We start from the raw sequence: 18,324 nt of genomic DNA, 5'->3' as shown, positions 1-18,324 counted from the left end.
AGGCAGCTGGTCTGCGCATGCTCTGAGGACGCGGCTAGGGATGCTGTCTTGGCCTGCAGACTTGTGAGGGTTAACACGCTTAAATGTCTTACTCACGTCGGCCACGGAAAACGAGAGCCCATAGTCCTTGGGAGCGGGCCGTATCTGTGGCACTGTGTTATCCTCAAAGTGGGCGAAGAAGGTGTTTAGCTTGTCCCGGAGCAGGACTTCGGTGTCCACCGCGTGGCTGGTTTTTCCTTTGTAGTCTGTGATTGTCTGTAGACTCTGCCACGTATGTCTTGTGTCTGAGCTGTTGAATTGCGACTCCACTCTGTCTCAGTACTGATGTTTTGCCTGTTAGATTGCCTTACGGAGTGAATAACTACACTTTTTGTATTCAACCATATTCCAAGTCACCTTGCCATGGTTAAACACGGTGGTTCGCATTTTCAGTTTTGTGCAAATGCTACTAGGTAGATTTTAATAGTCACAGTGGTGACAACATCCCCTATACACTTCCTGATGAACTCAGTCACCGTGTCCGTAAATACGTCAATGTTTTATTCTCAGAGGCTACCCGGAACATATCCCAATGAAATGACGTGGAAACAATGTTGATTCATCCAATGTGTGCCCAGTGGCACATAACACTGGGAGATTGATGTCTTATCTACTTCTGTTCTGTGGAAACAAAGTAGTTGGTACCGGAACTAGCTGAATCAAGCAATTAATCACATTCGATGGAAACTCGGTCTGAGAGTTAACTCACTTCTTTCTCTCTCTGGTAACTAGTGAAGTGTGTTGAAGGGCTGTGGCCGCGAATGGATCCAAAATGCCTGCCATGCTCCAGATGAGAGCTACAGATAGGGGGGCTTTGGTGGCAGCTGTGTTTGTGTCTCCTTTCTCTGGGGGTCAAAGGGTCAGGCCAGGGATATTGTCCGGGTTGAAAACACCCTGGCTCCTGTCCATTGACATGTTTTATTAAATAAACGCCACTGCCATCCTTCCCGATACGCCCCTCTTTATAGGATTAGTATCAGCACAAACATATCCCTCCATCATGGATGATGTCTCTCTCTCTTTGCCTGTACCCCCTCTGTGTCACCCAGTGTCATCCACTTCCCCCTCCTCCTTCCTCCTCCTTCCTCCCTCAGCCCCCATTCCTGCTAGGTCCTGTACCGTTGAACAGGCAGGAGGCCCGAGTGTCACCATCCTTCCGCCTGGTGGCCAATGGCGGCCCTCCCAGCTGTGGCCCTCAGGCTTCTCAGCCAATGACGTGCTCCTCAGATGGCACTGTGCTCCTCCGGGAGTCGGACACCGTTTAAAACCCAGTGAAAGGGGCACCCGCCCCTTATAAAGCAACAGATCCCCTTGCTGAGAGTATACTTTCAGCACCTGACAGAGAGAAAGAAAACGAAGATACCTTGATCTAGGAAAGGGAAGTAAATGAGGGGTATACCGTATTAGGATCAACAGTCAAAGGAATACCCCCAGGTTATTGAAGTGCCAAGCTCTATCTGAAACCAGTTATATCCAGGTGAGAATTCTATTATTCTACTCATTGCCTTCAGTTGGCTGTATTGTATCCCCAGTTTATCTTATAGTTCCTGAGTAACCTGTGTCATCTCTGCCTATGTAAACATGTATTTGTTGCCTTCGTCACTCAATATAATAAAGGGTTGCACAACCACAGTTTAACATTTTACTCCTGTATGTGTATACATATTGAGAGAAAATGTTTTCCCTCAGAGGTCTATTCCAAGGCATCACAGAGCGGAGAGAGTGAGCAGTATGTGGACTCTACTGATGTCTCTGCTTGGACTGCGTGTGGTGATGGTGATGGGGTAAGAACTGACCACCGTAGAGTCTAAGAGAAAGGAAACACAAATTATATTGCTTTACATTACATTTACTAAACTATACATCTGTTGGAAGGGGTACTTTTTTCTGTCGACAAGTTAATCATATTTACAAATCGTTTCCCCTTTGTTTTTACACCATGGTTCCATGCTTCCCTCTTTTTCACTTAAATTATTTTTCACTCCTCTGTAGCTCAGTTGGTAGAAAAAATCTAATAAAATCACATTTTATTTATCACGTAGGGCTACACTGTTTACAGCATGTATAAAAGGTGCAGGGAAACGCTTGTGCGATAGCTCCCTCAACATTGCAGTACAATAATCAATAATAATAAATAAAAAATAGAAGGTAGTATCCAAAGTAATAAACTGATATGTAAACGATAGGATATACAGTATAGATTATGAGCAGTTTAGATTATAGAGCATAAGATAGGATGAACTTTAATGTCCCCAAGGGGAAAAATAGTCTTAGACACCCAGTACTGCTGTATTCAAAATAGACACTGTACATTGCAAACGTAATACATACATTTCCCGTTTCCCAATATACACGTTCTCCACTTCTCATATAGCCATATACATAATACATACTGCACATTTAGTCAGTGACCTACTAACACAGCCCAGCATTACTTATTGCTGTTCAAGTATTTGATGGACATGGGAATGAAGGAGTGCTTACACCTGTTCAGCATGTAGGGACCCAATAGCGTCTGCCTGAAGGGAGGAGCTGATAGCCTCCTCAGAGTGAGGCACAGGGGATGGGCTCTGAAAGAAGTTCCTGCGTGTGTCTGATGACGGTCTGTCCAGGAATAGTCTGCAGGGATGGATGCCGCCTCACACACATTGGCCTTCGTGGCAGTTTGTGTCAGGGGGGCAATTTGAGATTTTAGTTGGACTGATAAATTGCCGAGCCAGACTGTGATGCCACATCTCAGGATAATCTCTTTGACCGCATTTTAGAAAGGGAGCATTATTTTCTACGTAGGAAATAGAGGCGTTGTTGGACTCTGGTGCAGACACTCCCTACTTGGACCTTCCAGTTAAGAACACCGCCCAGCTGAACACAAGCATGATGCTTGCAATGCCAGGAAAGTGGGTTGGATTCCTTGGACCACCCATATGTTAAAAACAATGTATGCATGCATGACTCTATGTCACTTTGGATAAAAGTGTCTGCTAAATGGCATCTGTTATTATATTATATTATTCACTTCATTTCATGTTGTTTATCAAAACCCCAGGCACTGGTGTGAACACACAGTGGAGGAAAGAGTGGATCGGATCATTTCCCCCCGTCTTCAGCGTGAGGTGGACTGTTCCGAGGTGTACCAATACAACACGCAGGACTGGAGGCTGGATGTGGATAGGATGCGCCACAAGCACGGGGGGGATGACGGCATTGCACTGTACTACAAACAACTGGGCCGCAAGGCTGTCTGCTTCTTATACAAGTGAGGAGATGATTACTATGACTCCAAAAATGTACTACAACACCAAAATGTTCAATAATGATATGAAAGCTGCAATGACATGAATGTATAAGAACAAAATGAAGATGCCAGCTATTGAGTGTATTGCGTGTTGCCTTGTGCAGTAATACATATACTGTATGTGTTTTGAGCAGACCCGCTGAGATGGAGCCCCAGAGGGTGAATAAGACTGTGAGGGGGTGCTGCGAAGGCTGGGGAGGACCGCGCTGTTCACAGGGTGATAACAACTTTCTATACAGTAGTACTATTCACTTTCCATTGACGCTATGTGTGTCCATCTTAATGATTACATTGGCTATTAGTAGGCTTCTGACAACAGGAGGGACAAAAAAATGGACTGCATATTGTGAAGAATTTAACATATTTCCTCATCATTCTGTCCGTTTCTCTCTCTCACACTGTCCCCCGTTTCTGGACCAGGCGTGGGCGTGCGGGGCCACTGCTACTCCACATGGAGCTGCGAGGACTTCCCAGGGGTGCACAACTCCTCTCTGATGCCCATGGAGCAGTGCTGTGGCAGCCTGTGGGGCCTGAGCTGGAGGAACGCGTCTGACCAGACCTGCCTGTCCTGTACCTACACCCTGCTGGCCGGTCAGTGCTGTAGGGATGTACCGCTCTCCACAGCACCGCCCTCTCTGCCACTCACAGTATTACACTGATTGAGGACAACATTTGTTAGTGGTCGAATTTGACAGAGGAAAATTGTCTAATTGAGAACAAAACACTGCTCTATATTCTCTAATGGCTTTGAATGTCTAATGTACTTGATAAAGATCACTAGGAGGTCTAGACTGTCAGATGTTTGTCTCGTGGGTTAAAGGCGGAGGTTCTTGGGAACTTTTATCAGAGGAGATTGGTTATAAATATGTCTGCCAGTTAAAGACAGGCAGTTATCCCTGTGTGGCCTTGACGTGGAGCTGCTTTGAGTCAACATAATGATTCACATGTGAAGATGAAGAGCAATGAATCTATTTAACACTCTCCATTGACTTTTCCTCTCTCCATTTCTCTTAATTTCTCTCCATTTCTCTCCCCGACTCTATCCATTTCTCTCATCTTAGACTCGCAGTCGTCTCCCCTCGTGCGGGGGGGTCATTTGGGGAGCGCCCGGAACCCCCAGGGCTCGGCCACCTGTCTGAGCTGGGGAGGGGCTCACTATCGTACCTTTGACAGAAAGCACTTTCATTTCCAGGGCGACTGTACGTACGTCCTAGCATCGTCTACAGATGGGACATGGGCTGTGTACATCAGCACTGTGTGTAACGGTCGGGGAGACTGCAGCAAGGTACAGTAGGTTACGATGAGCTGAACTATCACTCCTTGTCTCTCCACTGTGTTAGCCTGTGTGTGGAGTGTTCTCCCACAAACTAGCTTGGTGGATGCTATAGAGTGTGGAGCGCTTTGGGTTGAATAAAAATGCATAATTTCTGATTTGTCATATTCTCCCAGGCGCTGAGGATGATGCTGGGATTAGACCTGGTCTCTGTTCACCTCAGGAATTTAACATTAAATGGATTGCTAGTTCCTCAAGGAGAACCGCTCTTTCAAAATGGTAATTCCAACACCCTCTGGTCAGAACAGTTGAAAAGCTTGACTTCTCCATTCCTTTTCTTCTGTCTGTCAGTTCTGAAATTGTTGCCAAGCAAGCTCACATTCACCTTAACACAATACTAGCCTGTACCATTACCATTTTTTTTACCATGCCTTCCATCCCTCCCCTCACTGTGTCTGTGTACAGGAGTGAGTGTGCATTGGCTGGGGGACTTTGTGTTTGTGGAGAGCGGTCTGGGGGTGCGGGTGAAATTCGACATGGGCTACACCGTCTACCTGACGGTCACCACAGAACACCTTGCCACCACCAGAGGGTTGTGTGGAGTCTATAACAACAATGCAGACGGTGAGGGGACCAGACAGGGGCTTCCTAGCTTCCTTTCCTTATCTCCTTCCCTTCATAAGTACTGATTGCACCTTACTGATCGTAAGGCTATGACAATGTTGGAACACTCTGTGGTCCTTCAACTATCTTTTCTGTGTCCGCATAGACGACTTCACCACAATGACCGGGAGTGTGTCGGAGTACGCTGCCAGTTTTGGGAATTCGTGGCGAGTGCCTGACCATCAGACTGAGGCATAGTACCATCTGAAAACTAGGCTAAATATATACAGTAGAGCCTTCAGAAAGACTTGAGCTTTGACTGTTTCAGGCATTTCTGGGTAATTTAGTTCTCCCACCCTCCATGTTTCTCAGGGTTGCAACGACGCAGCAGAGCTAGGCCACAGCTGTGATGTCACAGGGGACTCTGCTCTGCGCAGGGAGGCAGAGTCAGTGTGTCACCGGTTGCTGGAGAGCCCCTTTACACAGTGTCACCACAGGGTGAGGAACTCCCAACACAAGTCATGCTTTGTGTCAACATGCACACACACAAACACATACAACTCACTTTCCATATTACACAAACAGATTTCCAACAATATAATATAATATTTCAGCAATGGTATAACAATGGTAACCAATAATCCTGCTGTGAAACCCATGACTTTCCTTTCTGGTCAGGTGGACCCAGCGGCCTACGTTGACACATGTCTGTACCTGCACTGCAGCCTGGGGACCAGAGAAAGAGAGGACGCCACATGTGATACTCTGGCCAGCTATGCCCGCGAGTGTGCCCAACAACACGTCATCATCAGCTGGAGGAGCTCAGGACTGTGTGGTAAGGCCCCACAGCCCCCTGCAGACCTCCAGTATTGGAAAGTACCAGGAAATAGCCATTCTATGTTAGGGATGAACTGTCTTTAACTCTCTCTCTCTCTTTCGCTCTCTCTCTCTCTCTCTTTCGCTCTCTCTCTCTCCCCCAGGGCGTGTGTGTCCGCGGGGGCAGGTGTTTTCTGACTGCGTGTCCTCCTGCCCCCCTAGCTGCTCTTCCCCTCAGCCTCCTGCCTCGGGCCAGTGCAGGGAGGAGTGTGTAGGGGGGTGTGAGTGCCCCTTTGGGCTCTACTTGCACCAGGGGCTCTGCCTGAGGAGGGACGACTGCCCCTGTTTCCACCGCAGACAGACCTACCAGTCAGGAAACACCATCCAACAGAGGTGCAACACATGGTGAGTGGCTGGAATTACATGTCCATTACTGGAGGTGTCCTGAAAATGTGGGCAGGTAATGTTATTCTTAAAAGCTTAAAGGGGTCCTCATTAATATGTTGTTTTTTAATGTCCTCTCTTCTGACCCATCCCTCCCTATCACCCCCCTTCATACCTTTCTTTTCTCTCTTTCATTGTCTCTCTCTCACCCCTCTCTGACAACCCCCCCACTCGTACTTGCTCCCTCTAAAACTCATTCTCTCTCTCTGTGTCCCCCATCTCAGTGTGTGTCGAGCAGGTGCGTGGCAGTGTTCAGGGGAGAGGTGTGCTGCCCAGTGCAGCCTGATGGGTGGTCTGCAGGTGTCTACCTTCGACAAGAAGAGGTACTCTCTGCAGGGAGGGGACTGTGGCTTCACTGCCATAGAGGTAAGATGCCATCAGGAACCGTCTCTATGGTAACTGGATATAACTGAAAGTTAACCCATAAGAGTCTAAGCCGGGGGAGGGGTGGGGGAGGGGGTGCTAGTAAGCTATATGGAATTGTTTAAAGAAACATCCGACATGTACATGTTTGTGAGAGTGAAACCTTTACACAGAGGAGTCATATTGGTATGTAGCCCAAACGGTACCGACTTCAGACGAGTCCTAAGACACTTGTGAGGGTCGTAGAGCAAAACGGAGACCACCATCATGTTCGTGAGAGTCTCATCTTTCCATAGAGATGACAAGTGCTTGTAGGCCAAACCGTTCGGACTCTACAGACTCTCGCTCTGTCACTTTTCACCGCAGATGCGGAGGAGTTACGTAGGCGGATGGATTGAGGCACAACCAATGCAAAAACAAACATCTAAACTGACATAAACTGACAGATTTCTATGGGGATTTGTGTATTATGCTAAGTTAAAGGCACATTTCCTGTAGAAAGTGTCACTCAAGACATCATCTGACATTTTTCCATTGTTATATTACATATTGCTCCTTCGGAATCTGTCAGTAATCATATTCCGATGGCTCTTGGGAAAAGTCAGGCTTTTGATTAGCAGTGAGTTAATTGGAGACATCTTAAGTTTTTCTTCCTGCAATTTGTAGATCACTAAGACACATCTATGTGTCTTTGCTAGTGTGTCGAAGTCTGTTTATTAGAGGGAAAACAGTTGTTGTGTATATGCAGGACTTTGTGGACAGGAAGCTGGTAGTGAGCATTCGAGGTGGAGAGTGTGTGCTGGGTGGCGGACAGGGCTGTCTGAGAGAGATGTCTGTCACCGCTCTACGTACCACAGTGACCATCACCGACACAGGTGGGCGGACATTACTTCTGTTTATTGCCATTGCATTGGTGTTGTCTGTAACCAGTGTTTTTAACCAGTCAATCACTCAATCAACCTATCAGTTTGAACTGGCTGGGGCAGAGCCCTCTATGCAGGAAAACAAAATATGTGGTGCATTGTTGTCCTGTTCCAGGTGCAGTGACACTGAATGGCCAAAGGGAGGCGCTGCCAGTGGTGACGGGGGACTTGGTGGTGCGGAGGTCCTCATCCTCCTTCCTGGTGGTCCAGACGTTCGGTGCACAGCTCCTGTGGCATCTGGACGGGCCCCTGGCCCTCATCACCTTGCAGCCTGGCTTTGCTCACAAGGTAAAACTCTACCTTGCTCCCACTCTAACTTAATTCTTTACCAAACCAAGGTCCTGACTCTATGGTTGTGTTTACACAGGCAGCCCAATTCTGATCTGTTGCTCAATTATTGTCAAAAGATCTGATGGGTTCAAAAGACCAATTATTGTCAAAAGTTCAGAATTGGGCTGCTTGTGTAAATGCATCCTCTGTGGTGGTATTGAATTGATGTGTGTTTTCCTCCAGATCCGAGGGTTGTGTGGTACATTGACCTGGAATCAGCATGATGACTTCACCACTCCCGAGGGGGACGTAGAGAACACTGTCTCCTCCTTCGCTGCTAAGTTCACCACAGGGGCCTGTCTTCCCCCCCAGGATGCCCCGCCGGACCCCTGTGGCTCCTACAGCCAGAGGAGACAGTACGCAGAGAGTGTCTGCTCTGTCATACACAGCCCTGTGTTCCAGGTGTGTGTGTGTGTGTGTTTGTGTGTGTGTGTGTGTGCGTGCGTGCGTGCGTGCGTGCGTGTGTATGTGTGTGTGTATATGTGTGTGTGTGTGTGTGTGTGTGCGTGCGTGCATGTGTTGCTCAATACAAAAGCACTGTCTTGTCTTCCATGTAAAATGGTCAATTTTGACAGTGTTGAAATGTAAAGATCGTTCCAACAATGAGTGTATTTCTCCATCTCTCTCTCTCTCTGGTCTCTGGAGGCCTGTCATGACGTGGTGGAGAGGGAGCCCTACCTGCGTCTGTGTCTGACCGAGGTGTGTGGTTGTGGCCCCCAGAGGCCCTGCCAGTGTACTGTCCTCACCGCCTACTCCCGCCACTGTGCCCAGGAGGGCGTGCCTGTCAGCTGGCGCAACCACACCTTCTGCCGTAACAGCCAGTGTTTATATACCTAATGCGCTACACAATGTTCCAATGTCAGTAGGGGGTTTGACTATCGTCAGGAATATTGGGGGCACAATCTGTGTAATGTCAAAGGTTCTGAAAATGAGTAGTTAAACACTCCGATCAAATATGAACACTTTTTCCAATACGTTTTCCAGTACGTTTTCCAATACTCTTCCACTCCCCTCCAGCGGTGCAGTGTTCAGGGGGACAGGTGTACCAGGAGTGTGGTCGGCCATGCGGTGGTTCCTGTACTGACCTCCGGCAGGGCTGGAGCTGTGAGCTGAGCAACCGGAGCTGTGTGCCAGGCTGCCAGTGCCCTCCAGGCCTGGCACAGGATGACAAGGGCCAGTGTGTGCCCGTCTCCATGTGCCCATGCATGCGGGGAAACAAGCTGTACCAGCCTGGTAGTACCGTCCATAACAACTGCAATACCTGGTTCGTGCTTTTTAGTATGTTTCATTGTCTACTTTTTTTCTCTACTGAAGATGTTGCATTGCAACACTTTCTTTTGAGACACAAGGTGACTTGGCTGACCTGGTGTCTGCCCAATCATTCTTCACACACCAGATACAGACCCAAGCAATATCCCTATCATTCTAACCTTACAGATGGAAAGAGAGAGAAAGAAAAAGAGAGAGACGGAAAGAAAGAAAAAGCAGAGAGAAGGAAAATTAGATACAGAATGGCATAATAATTAACTTAGTTACCCGGTCGATTTTTACAATCTCTGCCATAAATGCTGTGTCTCTTTGTGACCGACACGGCTTGTGAAGGCGGCACAGCATGTGAAGGTCTTTATCGTCTGAAGCTGGTGAACAGCTCTCATAAAGGGAAGGTAGGCATGAGTCAGCAGAAGTTATCTTTGATCTCAGCGCAGATAGGCCTAAGGCAGATACAGAAATACTTTGTCTACCAATATAACCTTTGCAATTTGTAGACGCCGTAGACATTGTAGAATCGGTTTTTCGCTAAAAATCGGATGAAAGCAAACATTGTGTCAACTGTGTGGTTGTTCAAGCTCAAATTAGTTATGGGCCATTGTTTATCGCAGTAGCGCATTCATTGTGCAAATTATTCACTTCCTGGTGACACGTTACCATTGGGGTCCATTTATAAACCTGCGTTCATTAATAAATAGTGAATACATCTTTTTATACCTAGATATATGTCTCCATATATGTGAAGGTTTTTTGCAAGCAGTGGCATGATATGGTACTGTGATATGTAACTGGGTGTACTTCCAATGTGTTATCCGTTTGTTCGTCCCTCATCCAATCTCAGTGGTGTAAGAGCTCTGATGAAATCACCCTATGGTCTGCTCTCTGCTACATCAGGATAGGTTGATTTCATTGCATCTCTTTGCCACATAACAGCAAGTCAACGGGCTGGTGCGTACTGGTTATGTAGCCCTGAACAGCAGTGGTGTTGCACAAGCTAGTGCCCCCCCCCCCTCCCCCCCACACACGTACACACTTATTTTTCTGTCTTTATCTCTCTCCCATCTACTTTCCTCCCCTCATTGCAGTGTGTGTGAGCGTGGGGTATGGAACTGCACAAAGGAGGTGTGTCCAGAGGTAGCCCAGTGTCCAGGCTCTTTGGTCTTCTCTCCCCGCTCATGTTTACTCACCTGCTCCAGTCTGGACGCACCGGGACAGGCATCCCCTGGACCCCCAACCTCCCCCTGCCAAGAGCCACGGGCAGGCTGTGTCTGCCCCCAGGGAACCGTCCTGCTGGTGGGCCCCTCCCTCCTCCTACCTGGATGTTTGTTCTTCCCATCTCAGCACATAGAGAATGAAGTAGAAATGTCTCAGCAATTAAAGATTACAGTGAATAACTCCAGACACAAACAAAGCATTAAAATGTGTCACCCCTCAGCTATAGACAATCAGCTTTAATTTTGCAGATAGATTGTGGCTTCTATCAATGTAATTGTCTGCATTATTTTCGTTCCCCTATATATTTTCCTGCCACCCCAGGGTAATCACTGTGTCCTCCCAGAGCAGTGTCCGTGTCACCATAATGGTCGACTGTACTACAACAATGACACAATCACCAAAGACTGCAACACATGGTAAGCACCTAGGTTAACATGTGTTTAACACATGGAGGCAATAAACAGTTCACTTTATAACCATAAAGAACACTGAACTCTGAATGGCAATACAGTGGATCTTAAAGGAATAGTTCAACCCAAATTCTACGTTTTTCAGTTGGCTATATACTGTGCAGAAGAGGTCTGAAGTCCATTTCCATGATGTCTGTTCTGATGAAGCTATTAAACTATATGTATTAGGAGAAATCTGCAGGCTTCGATCCAAAATGATTAGAATACATTGGCGCTATGGTATCAATATTTTAAACGCTTTAAAACAAAATGCACATCAGTGTCTTTAACTCCTCATTGCCTGGGATTTGGTCTTTCCCTACAGCATATGCAAGGAGCGCCGCTGGCACTGCGGCCAGTCCCTATGTGCGGGGACCTGCGTGGCAACGGGTGACCCTCACTATGTGACGTTCGACGGACGCTGCTTCTCCTTTCTGGGCGACTGTGAGTATGTGCTGGCGCAGGAAGTGGGCGGTCTGTTCAGTGTGACAGCGGAGAACGTGCCCTGTGGCAGCACGGGGGTCACCTGCACCAAGTCAGTCAGCCTCAGTGTGGGCAACACCGCCATCCACCTGCTAAGAGGTAAGGGAGGGAGGGAGGGTATGGGGAGAGAGGGAGGGCGGGAGAGGAAGGGAGGGAGGGGGAGAGGGGGAGAAGGCCAGAATGGGAGTGGGAGAAGAGAGGGGGAGGGGGATGGAAGGGGGTAGGGGTAGAGGGAGGGACCAGGGACGATAGGTGGGGTAGAGGTAGGGAGAGAGGGAGGGAGGATGGAAGGGGGAGGGGTAGACGGAAGGAGTTGGGATGAGAGGGAGGGATGAGGGATAGAGGGGGAGGGTAGAAGGAGGGAGTTGTGACGAGAGGAAGGGGGTGGAGTTTAGAGGGTGGATGGATGGTATGTGAGAGAAGATACTTTGAGAGATATAAATACAATGTTGCATGTTATAAAGTCACTCCTCGTGATGTTAGCTATAAACATATCAGGATGAAAACAATACAGACTAAAGAAGTTCACCATTATGTCTCTGTGTGTGACAGGTAGAGCCGTGACAGTGAATAGCATGCCTGTGACTCTCCCAAAGTCGTACTCTGGCAGCGGTCTGACTCTGGAGAGAGTGGGTCTTTTTGTGTCCCTCTCCTCCCGCCTGGGGGTCACTCTGCTCTGGGACGGAGGTAGGGAATACCAAGACACACACAACCCCCCCACACACACACACAGACACATACAAACACACACACACACACATAAACACAAACACACACAAACACACACACGCACTGGTGATCATTAGTGGAGCATGTTGAGAGTTTCAAGTTCCTTGGTGTCTACATCCCCAACAAACTATCATTGTCCAAACACACTAAGACAGTTGTGAAGATATGCAATTGTTCAGGGAAGTAAGGAACCAATACACACAGTCAGTAAGGAAAGCAAAGTCTAGCTTTTTCAAACAGAAATTTGCATCCTGTAGCTCTAACTCCAAAAAGTTTTGGGACGCTGTAAAGTTCATGGAGAACAAGTACACCTCCTCCCGGTTACCCACTGCACTGAGGCTAGGTAACACCAATGATAAATCCATGAAAATCGAACATTTCAATAAGCATTTCTCTACGGCAAGCCATGCTTCCTACTGGCTACCCCAACCCCGGCCAACAGCTACGCACCCCCCGCAGCTACTTGCAAGAGCCTCCCCAGCTTCTCCTTCACGCAAATCCAGATCGTAGATGTTCTTAAAGAGCTGCAAAACCTGGACCCGTACAAATCAGCTGGCCTAGACAATCTGGAGACTCTCTTTTTAAAAATATCCGCCACCATTGTTGCAACCCCTATTACCAGTCTGTTCAAACTCTCTTTCGTATCGTCCGAGATCCCTAAAGATTGGAAAGCTGCCGCGGTCATCTCCCTCTTCAAAAGGGGTGACACCCTAGACCCAAACTGTTACAGACCTATATCCATCCTGCCCTGCCTTTCTAAAGTCTTTGAAAGACAAGTTAATAAAGTTAATAAACAGATCACTGACCATTTTGAATCCCACAGTACCTTCTCCGCTATGCAATCCATTTTCCGAGCTGGTCATGGTGCACCTCAGCCACGCTCAAGGTCCTAAACGATATCATAACCTCCATCGATAATAGACAGTATTGTGCAGTTTTTTTACCCCCTTTTTTCTCCCCAATTTCGTGGGATTCAAGAATTAGTAGTTACTATCTTGTCTCATCGCTACAACACTCCTTCCGTGGCCTCCAACTGCTCTTAAATGCTAGTAAACCAAATGCATGCTTTTCAACCGTTCGCTGCCTGCACCCGCCCCCGCCCAACTAGCATCACTGGACAGATCTGACCTAGAATACGTGGACAACTACAAATACCTAGGTGACTGGCTAGACTGTAAACTCTCCGTCCAGACTCAAATCAAAAATCTTCAATCCAAATTCAAATCTAGAATCGGCTTTCTATTTCGCAACAAAGCCTCCTTCACTCACGCCGCCAAACTAACCCTGGTAAAACTGACTATCCTACCAATCCTCGACTTCGGCGATGTCATCTACAAAATAGCTTGCAATACTCTAGTCAGCAAATTAGATGCAGTCTATCACAGTACCATCTGTTTTGTCACCAAAGCGCCTTATACCATCCATCACTGTGACCTGTATGCTCTAATCGGCTGGCCCTTGCTACATATTCGTCATCTATAAGTCTATGCTAGGTAAATTCTCTGCCTTATTTCCAGCCAAAGAGAGGAGTCACAAAAAGCAGAAATAGAGATAAAATGAATCACTAACCTTTGATGATCTTCATCAGATGACACTCATAGGACTCCATGTTACACAATACATGTATGTTTTGTTCGATAAAGTTCATATTTATACCCAAAAAATCTCAGTTTACATTGGTGCGTTATGTTCAGCAGTTCCAAAACATCCAGCGATTTTGCAGAGAGCCACATGAATTTACAAGAATACTCATAATAAACATTGCTAAAAGATACCAGTGTTATGCATGGAATTTTAAATCCACTTACCCTTAATGCAACCGCTGTATCAGATTTCAAAAAAGCTTTACCGAAAAAGCACTCCATGCAATAATCTGAGAACAGCGTTCAGACAACAACACAAGCCATACAAATATCCGCCATGTTGTGGAGTCAACAAAAGTCAGAAATAGCATTATAAATATTCACTTAGCTTTAATGACCTTCATCAGAATGCACTCACAGGAATCCCAGTTCCACAATAAATGTCCAGGCGAAGGTTCAGACAAAAAGTCATATTACAATTCGTAGAAACATGTCAAACAAAGTTTTTATCCAAGCTACTCAATACTGCCCCCCAGTCCCAAAGAAGTTAAACATCAGCTATCCGAGCAGCTAACCGATCACTGCAGCTGTCCATAGTCCATCTGTAAATAGCCCACCCAATCTACCTACCTCATCCCCATATTGTTTTTATTTACTTTGCTGCTCTTTTGCAAACCAGTATCACTACTTACACACCATCATCTGCTCATCATCATCTGCTCATCTATCACTCCAATGTGGCCTATTTTTTGCCTTTTCTCCCCATGCCATTTGCACACACTGTATATAGACTTTCTTTCTATTGTGTTATTGACTGTACGCTTGTTTATTCCATGTGTAACTCTGTGTTGTTGTTTGTGTCGCACTGCTTTGCTTTATCTTGGCCTGGTTGCAGTAAATGAGAACTTGTTCTCAACTAGCTTACCTGGTTAAATAAAGGTGAAAAAAAGAGGGCACGACAAAGCCTATTCCCCCTCAGGAGAATGAAAAGATTTGTCATGGGTCCTCTGTTTCTCAAAAAGTCATAAAGCTGCACCATTGAGAGCATCCTGACTGGTTGCATCACTGCCTAGTATGGCAACTGCTCAGCATCCGACTGCAAGGCACAACAGAGGGTAGTGCGTACGGCCCATTACATCACTGGGGCCAAGCTTCCTGCCATCCAGGACCTCTATACCAAGCGGTGTCAGAGGAAGGCACTAAAAATTGTCAAAGACTCCAGCCACCCTAGTCATACTGTTCTCTCTGCTACTGCATGGCAAGCGGTACCGGAGCGCCAGGTCTAGGTCCGAGAGGATTCTAAACAGCTTCTACCCCCAAGCCATAAGACTCCTGAAGAGCTAATTAAATGGCTACCCAGACTATTTGCATTGCCCTGCACCCCCCCCCCCCCTCCCCCGCTACTCTCTGTTTATTATCTATGCATAGTCATTTTAACTCTACCTACATGTACATATTATCTCAATTACCTCGACTAACCGGTACCCCCGCACATTGACCCTGTATAGCCTCGCAACAGTTATTTTACTTATCTATTTACTTATCTACTTATATTTACTTATCTGCTTATCTATCTTATCTTATTTTTCTTAAAACTGCATTGCTGGTTTAGTTCTTGTAAGTAAGCATTTCACTGAAAGGTGTACACCTGTTGTATTCGGCGCTTATGACAAATAAAATTTGATTTGATTGACTGTGACCATTACCTGTGATCATTGACTGTGACCATTGAATGTGACCATTGACTGTGACCGCTGACGGTGACCATTGACAGTGACCTGGGGCGGCAGGGTAGCCTAGTGGTTAGAGCATTGGACTTGTACCCGAAAGGTTGCAAGTTCAAATCCCCGAGCTGACCAGGTACAAATCTGTCGTTCTGCCCCTGAACAGGCAGTTAACCCACTGTTCCTAGGCCGTCATTGAAAATAAGAATTTGTTCTTAACTGACTTGCCTAGTAAAATAAAGGTAAAATAAAAAATAAAATAAATCATTGACTGCGATCATTGACTGTGACCATTGACTGTGATTATTGACTGTGATTATTGACTGTGATTATTGACTGTGATTATTGACAAAGCAAACATAGTTATCAGTCTGAAGTCCTGACCATTCTTCTCCACTCCTCTAGGCATGCGTGTATATGTGCGTCTCGCGGCTCATCTGAGAGGGCGAGTTGGGGGCCTGTGTGGGAACTTTGACGGGGACACAGAGAATGACTTCACCACGCGTCAGGGTAGCGTGGAGTCTACAGCCGAGCTGTTTGGCAACTCCTGGAAGGTCAGCCCCTCCTGCCCAGATGTTCAAGACCAGGACCTTCGAGACCCATGTACTGTGAGTGGCACACACACACGCGCGCGCAAAACACACACACACACACACACAGAGTGGCAAAGTGAGTGACACATATACATACACACACACCTTAACCTTTGTCCCCTGTTCCAGATTAACCCTCACAGGGTGACGTGGGGGAGAAAGAGGTGTGCTGTCATCACCCAGGACCTATTTTCTCTGTGCCACCCTGAGGTGCCCTACCAGCAGTACTATGACTGGTGTGTCTTTGATGCTTGTGGGTGAGTGGCTAACCTTTAAATCACAGGACTGGAGAGGTGCTATTAAGGATTGCAAAGCTTCCACAAATCTAACAACGCATCATTCCTAAAGGGTCAGAAGTCCTAAAACAAAAATTGATAGCAGAACAGGTTAAATAGAGGTAAGAGAGGTTATTACATATTTTGGTCAAGTTTAGAACACCAGTATCCTATTCCAATACAGGTTTTTAATCTACTAATGACTCTTTATGAAGCACAATGTGTTAATCCCTGTTCTCTGGGTGGGTTAGATGTGACTCTGGGGGGGACTGTGAGTGTCTGTGTACAGCCATCGCTGCCTACGCTGAGGAGTGTAACCGGCGTGGTGTCTACATCCCCTGGCGGTCCCAGGAACTCTGCCGTGTGTACAGCTTCTCTTGCACGCGCACGCACACACACACACACACACACACACACACACACACACACACACACACACACACACACACACACACACACACACACACACACATACACACACACACACGGATTGGACAATGACACTGATTGAGCAACGACACTGATTGAGCAACATTCATTTGAATTGGGTAGACCTTGGATAGACCTTTTTACACATGTTTACACCCTGCGTGACAAAATGCAAATGAACTCTTTCCATTCCTCCCTCCCTCTCTCCACCCTCCACCTCCTCCTCTGTGTAGCCCTGCAGTGTGAGAATGGTCTGGTTTATGAGGCCTGTGGGCCGGCCTGTTCTCCCACCTGTCCCAGTGAAGCCCAGAGCCCTGACTCCCAGTGTGGAGCCTTCTCCTGTGTGGAGGGCTGCTTCTGCCCTGCAGGCACTCTCCACCACAGTAAGACAGCAAGGGCTACATCTCAATCCAGTTCCTTCCATCTGTCATCATTCACACCGGTCCTGGAGAGCGCCTGGGAATGTGCAGGCTTTTATTCTACCCCAGCATTAAGACACCTGGTTCAACTTATCATGGACCTCCATTCGGGTTGTTGATAAGATGCGATGTGTCAGTGCTGGGCTGGAACAAAACCCTGCACGCCCCAGAAACTCCCTGTTTTATCATATCCTTGCCCTGACTCTGTCTCCAACTACAGGTGAAGGCTGCGTGGCGCCCGCACTCTGTCCGTGTGAGTGGGCAGCCTCTGTTTTCCCACCCGGGGCCAGCATCACCCAGCACTGCCAGAACTGGTCAGTCTGTCCCCTCGCCTATAGGCTCAACTCATAAACCATCACCCGTGAGGCCAATTTGACATGTGGGCTTTTCATTTGGGGTGTCGAAACTGATACTTACTAACACATGTCTCTCAGTTCAGCTCGACTGATTTTGTCATTTTACACACCTGAGAGGAACATTTTATTAGTTGTGTGAATAGGTTTTGTGGTAGGCTCTGTAGCTGGGTGAATGAATAGAAAGGATACTAACTTCGATAGTAAGTCCTGTTAGGATTTGCCTTGTGTGTTTATGTGTACCTGGAAGGTGTTTTTATGGGTTTGATGTATTCTGTATATCTGCGGTCTTCCAGCTCATGTACTGAGGGCTTATGGCAATGTGAGGGCTCCCCGTGCCCACCTCCCTCCCCCTGTCAGGAGTCCGAGTTCCTGTGCACGGGGGGACGCTGCGTCCCCTCCCTATGGGTGTGTGACAACGAGGACGACTGCGGTGACGGCTCTGACGAGCTGTGCCCATCAACCTGTGCCCCGGGGCAATACCGCTGTGCCAGCGGGCCCTGTGTGGACCTGGCGTTGCGCTGTGACGGGCATCCGGACTGTGCCGACCAATCAGACGAAGAGTTCTGTGGACCTGCCACCCCTGTGCCCCTGTGCCCGCTGGGGGAGTTCCAGTGTGCCAGTGGGCGCTGCCTGCCCGCCAGCCGCGTGTGTGACGGACGCCTGGACTGTGGGTTCGCTGACGGGTCTGATGAGCAAGGTGGGTGTGATTGAAAA

The 18,324-nt window shown here is 47.5% G+C and overlaps 1 protein-coding gene across 1 annotated transcript in view; it reads left to right on the top strand.

Moving 5' to 3' along the window:
- The first annotated feature begins 811 nt into the window (after positions 1–811).
- sspo (SCO-spondin) overlaps positions 812–18,324 on the top strand; it is an 83,400-nt gene continuing 65,887 nt past the window's right edge. Inside the window, 28 exon segments of the mRNA XM_064941019.1 lie at positions 812–898; positions 1,089–1,298; positions 3,147–3,295; positions 3,469–3,551; positions 3,755–3,925; positions 4,396–4,619; positions 4,784–4,886; positions 5,073–5,231; positions 5,377–5,462; positions 5,583–5,708; positions 5,889–6,076; positions 6,249–6,431; positions 6,695–6,836; positions 7,582–7,708; positions 7,872–8,044; positions 8,270–8,488; positions 8,732–8,897; positions 9,104–9,350; positions 10,441–10,648; positions 10,892–10,986; positions 11,345–11,601; positions 12,055–12,189; positions 15,944–16,146; positions 16,261–16,388; positions 16,658–16,767; positions 17,069–17,218; positions 17,475–17,568; positions 17,904–18,307. Of these exon segments, the coding sequence (XP_064797091.1) occupies positions 812–898; positions 1,089–1,298; positions 3,147–3,295; positions 3,469–3,551; positions 3,755–3,925; positions 4,396–4,619; positions 4,784–4,886; positions 5,073–5,231; positions 5,377–5,462; positions 5,583–5,708; positions 5,889–6,076; positions 6,249–6,431; positions 6,695–6,836; positions 7,582–7,708; positions 7,872–8,044; positions 8,270–8,488; positions 8,732–8,897; positions 9,104–9,350; positions 10,441–10,648; positions 10,892–10,986; positions 11,345–11,601; positions 12,055–12,189; positions 15,944–16,146; positions 16,261–16,388; positions 16,658–16,767; positions 17,069–17,218; positions 17,475–17,568; positions 17,904–18,307 (4,627 nt within the window).

The sequence above is a fragment of the Oncorhynchus masou genome, chromosome 28, assembly GCF_036934945.1.
Source record: "Oncorhynchus masou masou isolate Uvic2021 chromosome 28, UVic_Omas_1.1, whole genome shotgun sequence".
Taxonomy (NCBI): Eukaryota; Metazoa; Chordata; class Actinopteri; order Salmoniformes; family Salmonidae; genus Oncorhynchus; species Oncorhynchus masou.
Note: the sequence above shows the minus strand (reverse complement) of the source record. Positions and strands in the feature narration are given on the sequence as shown.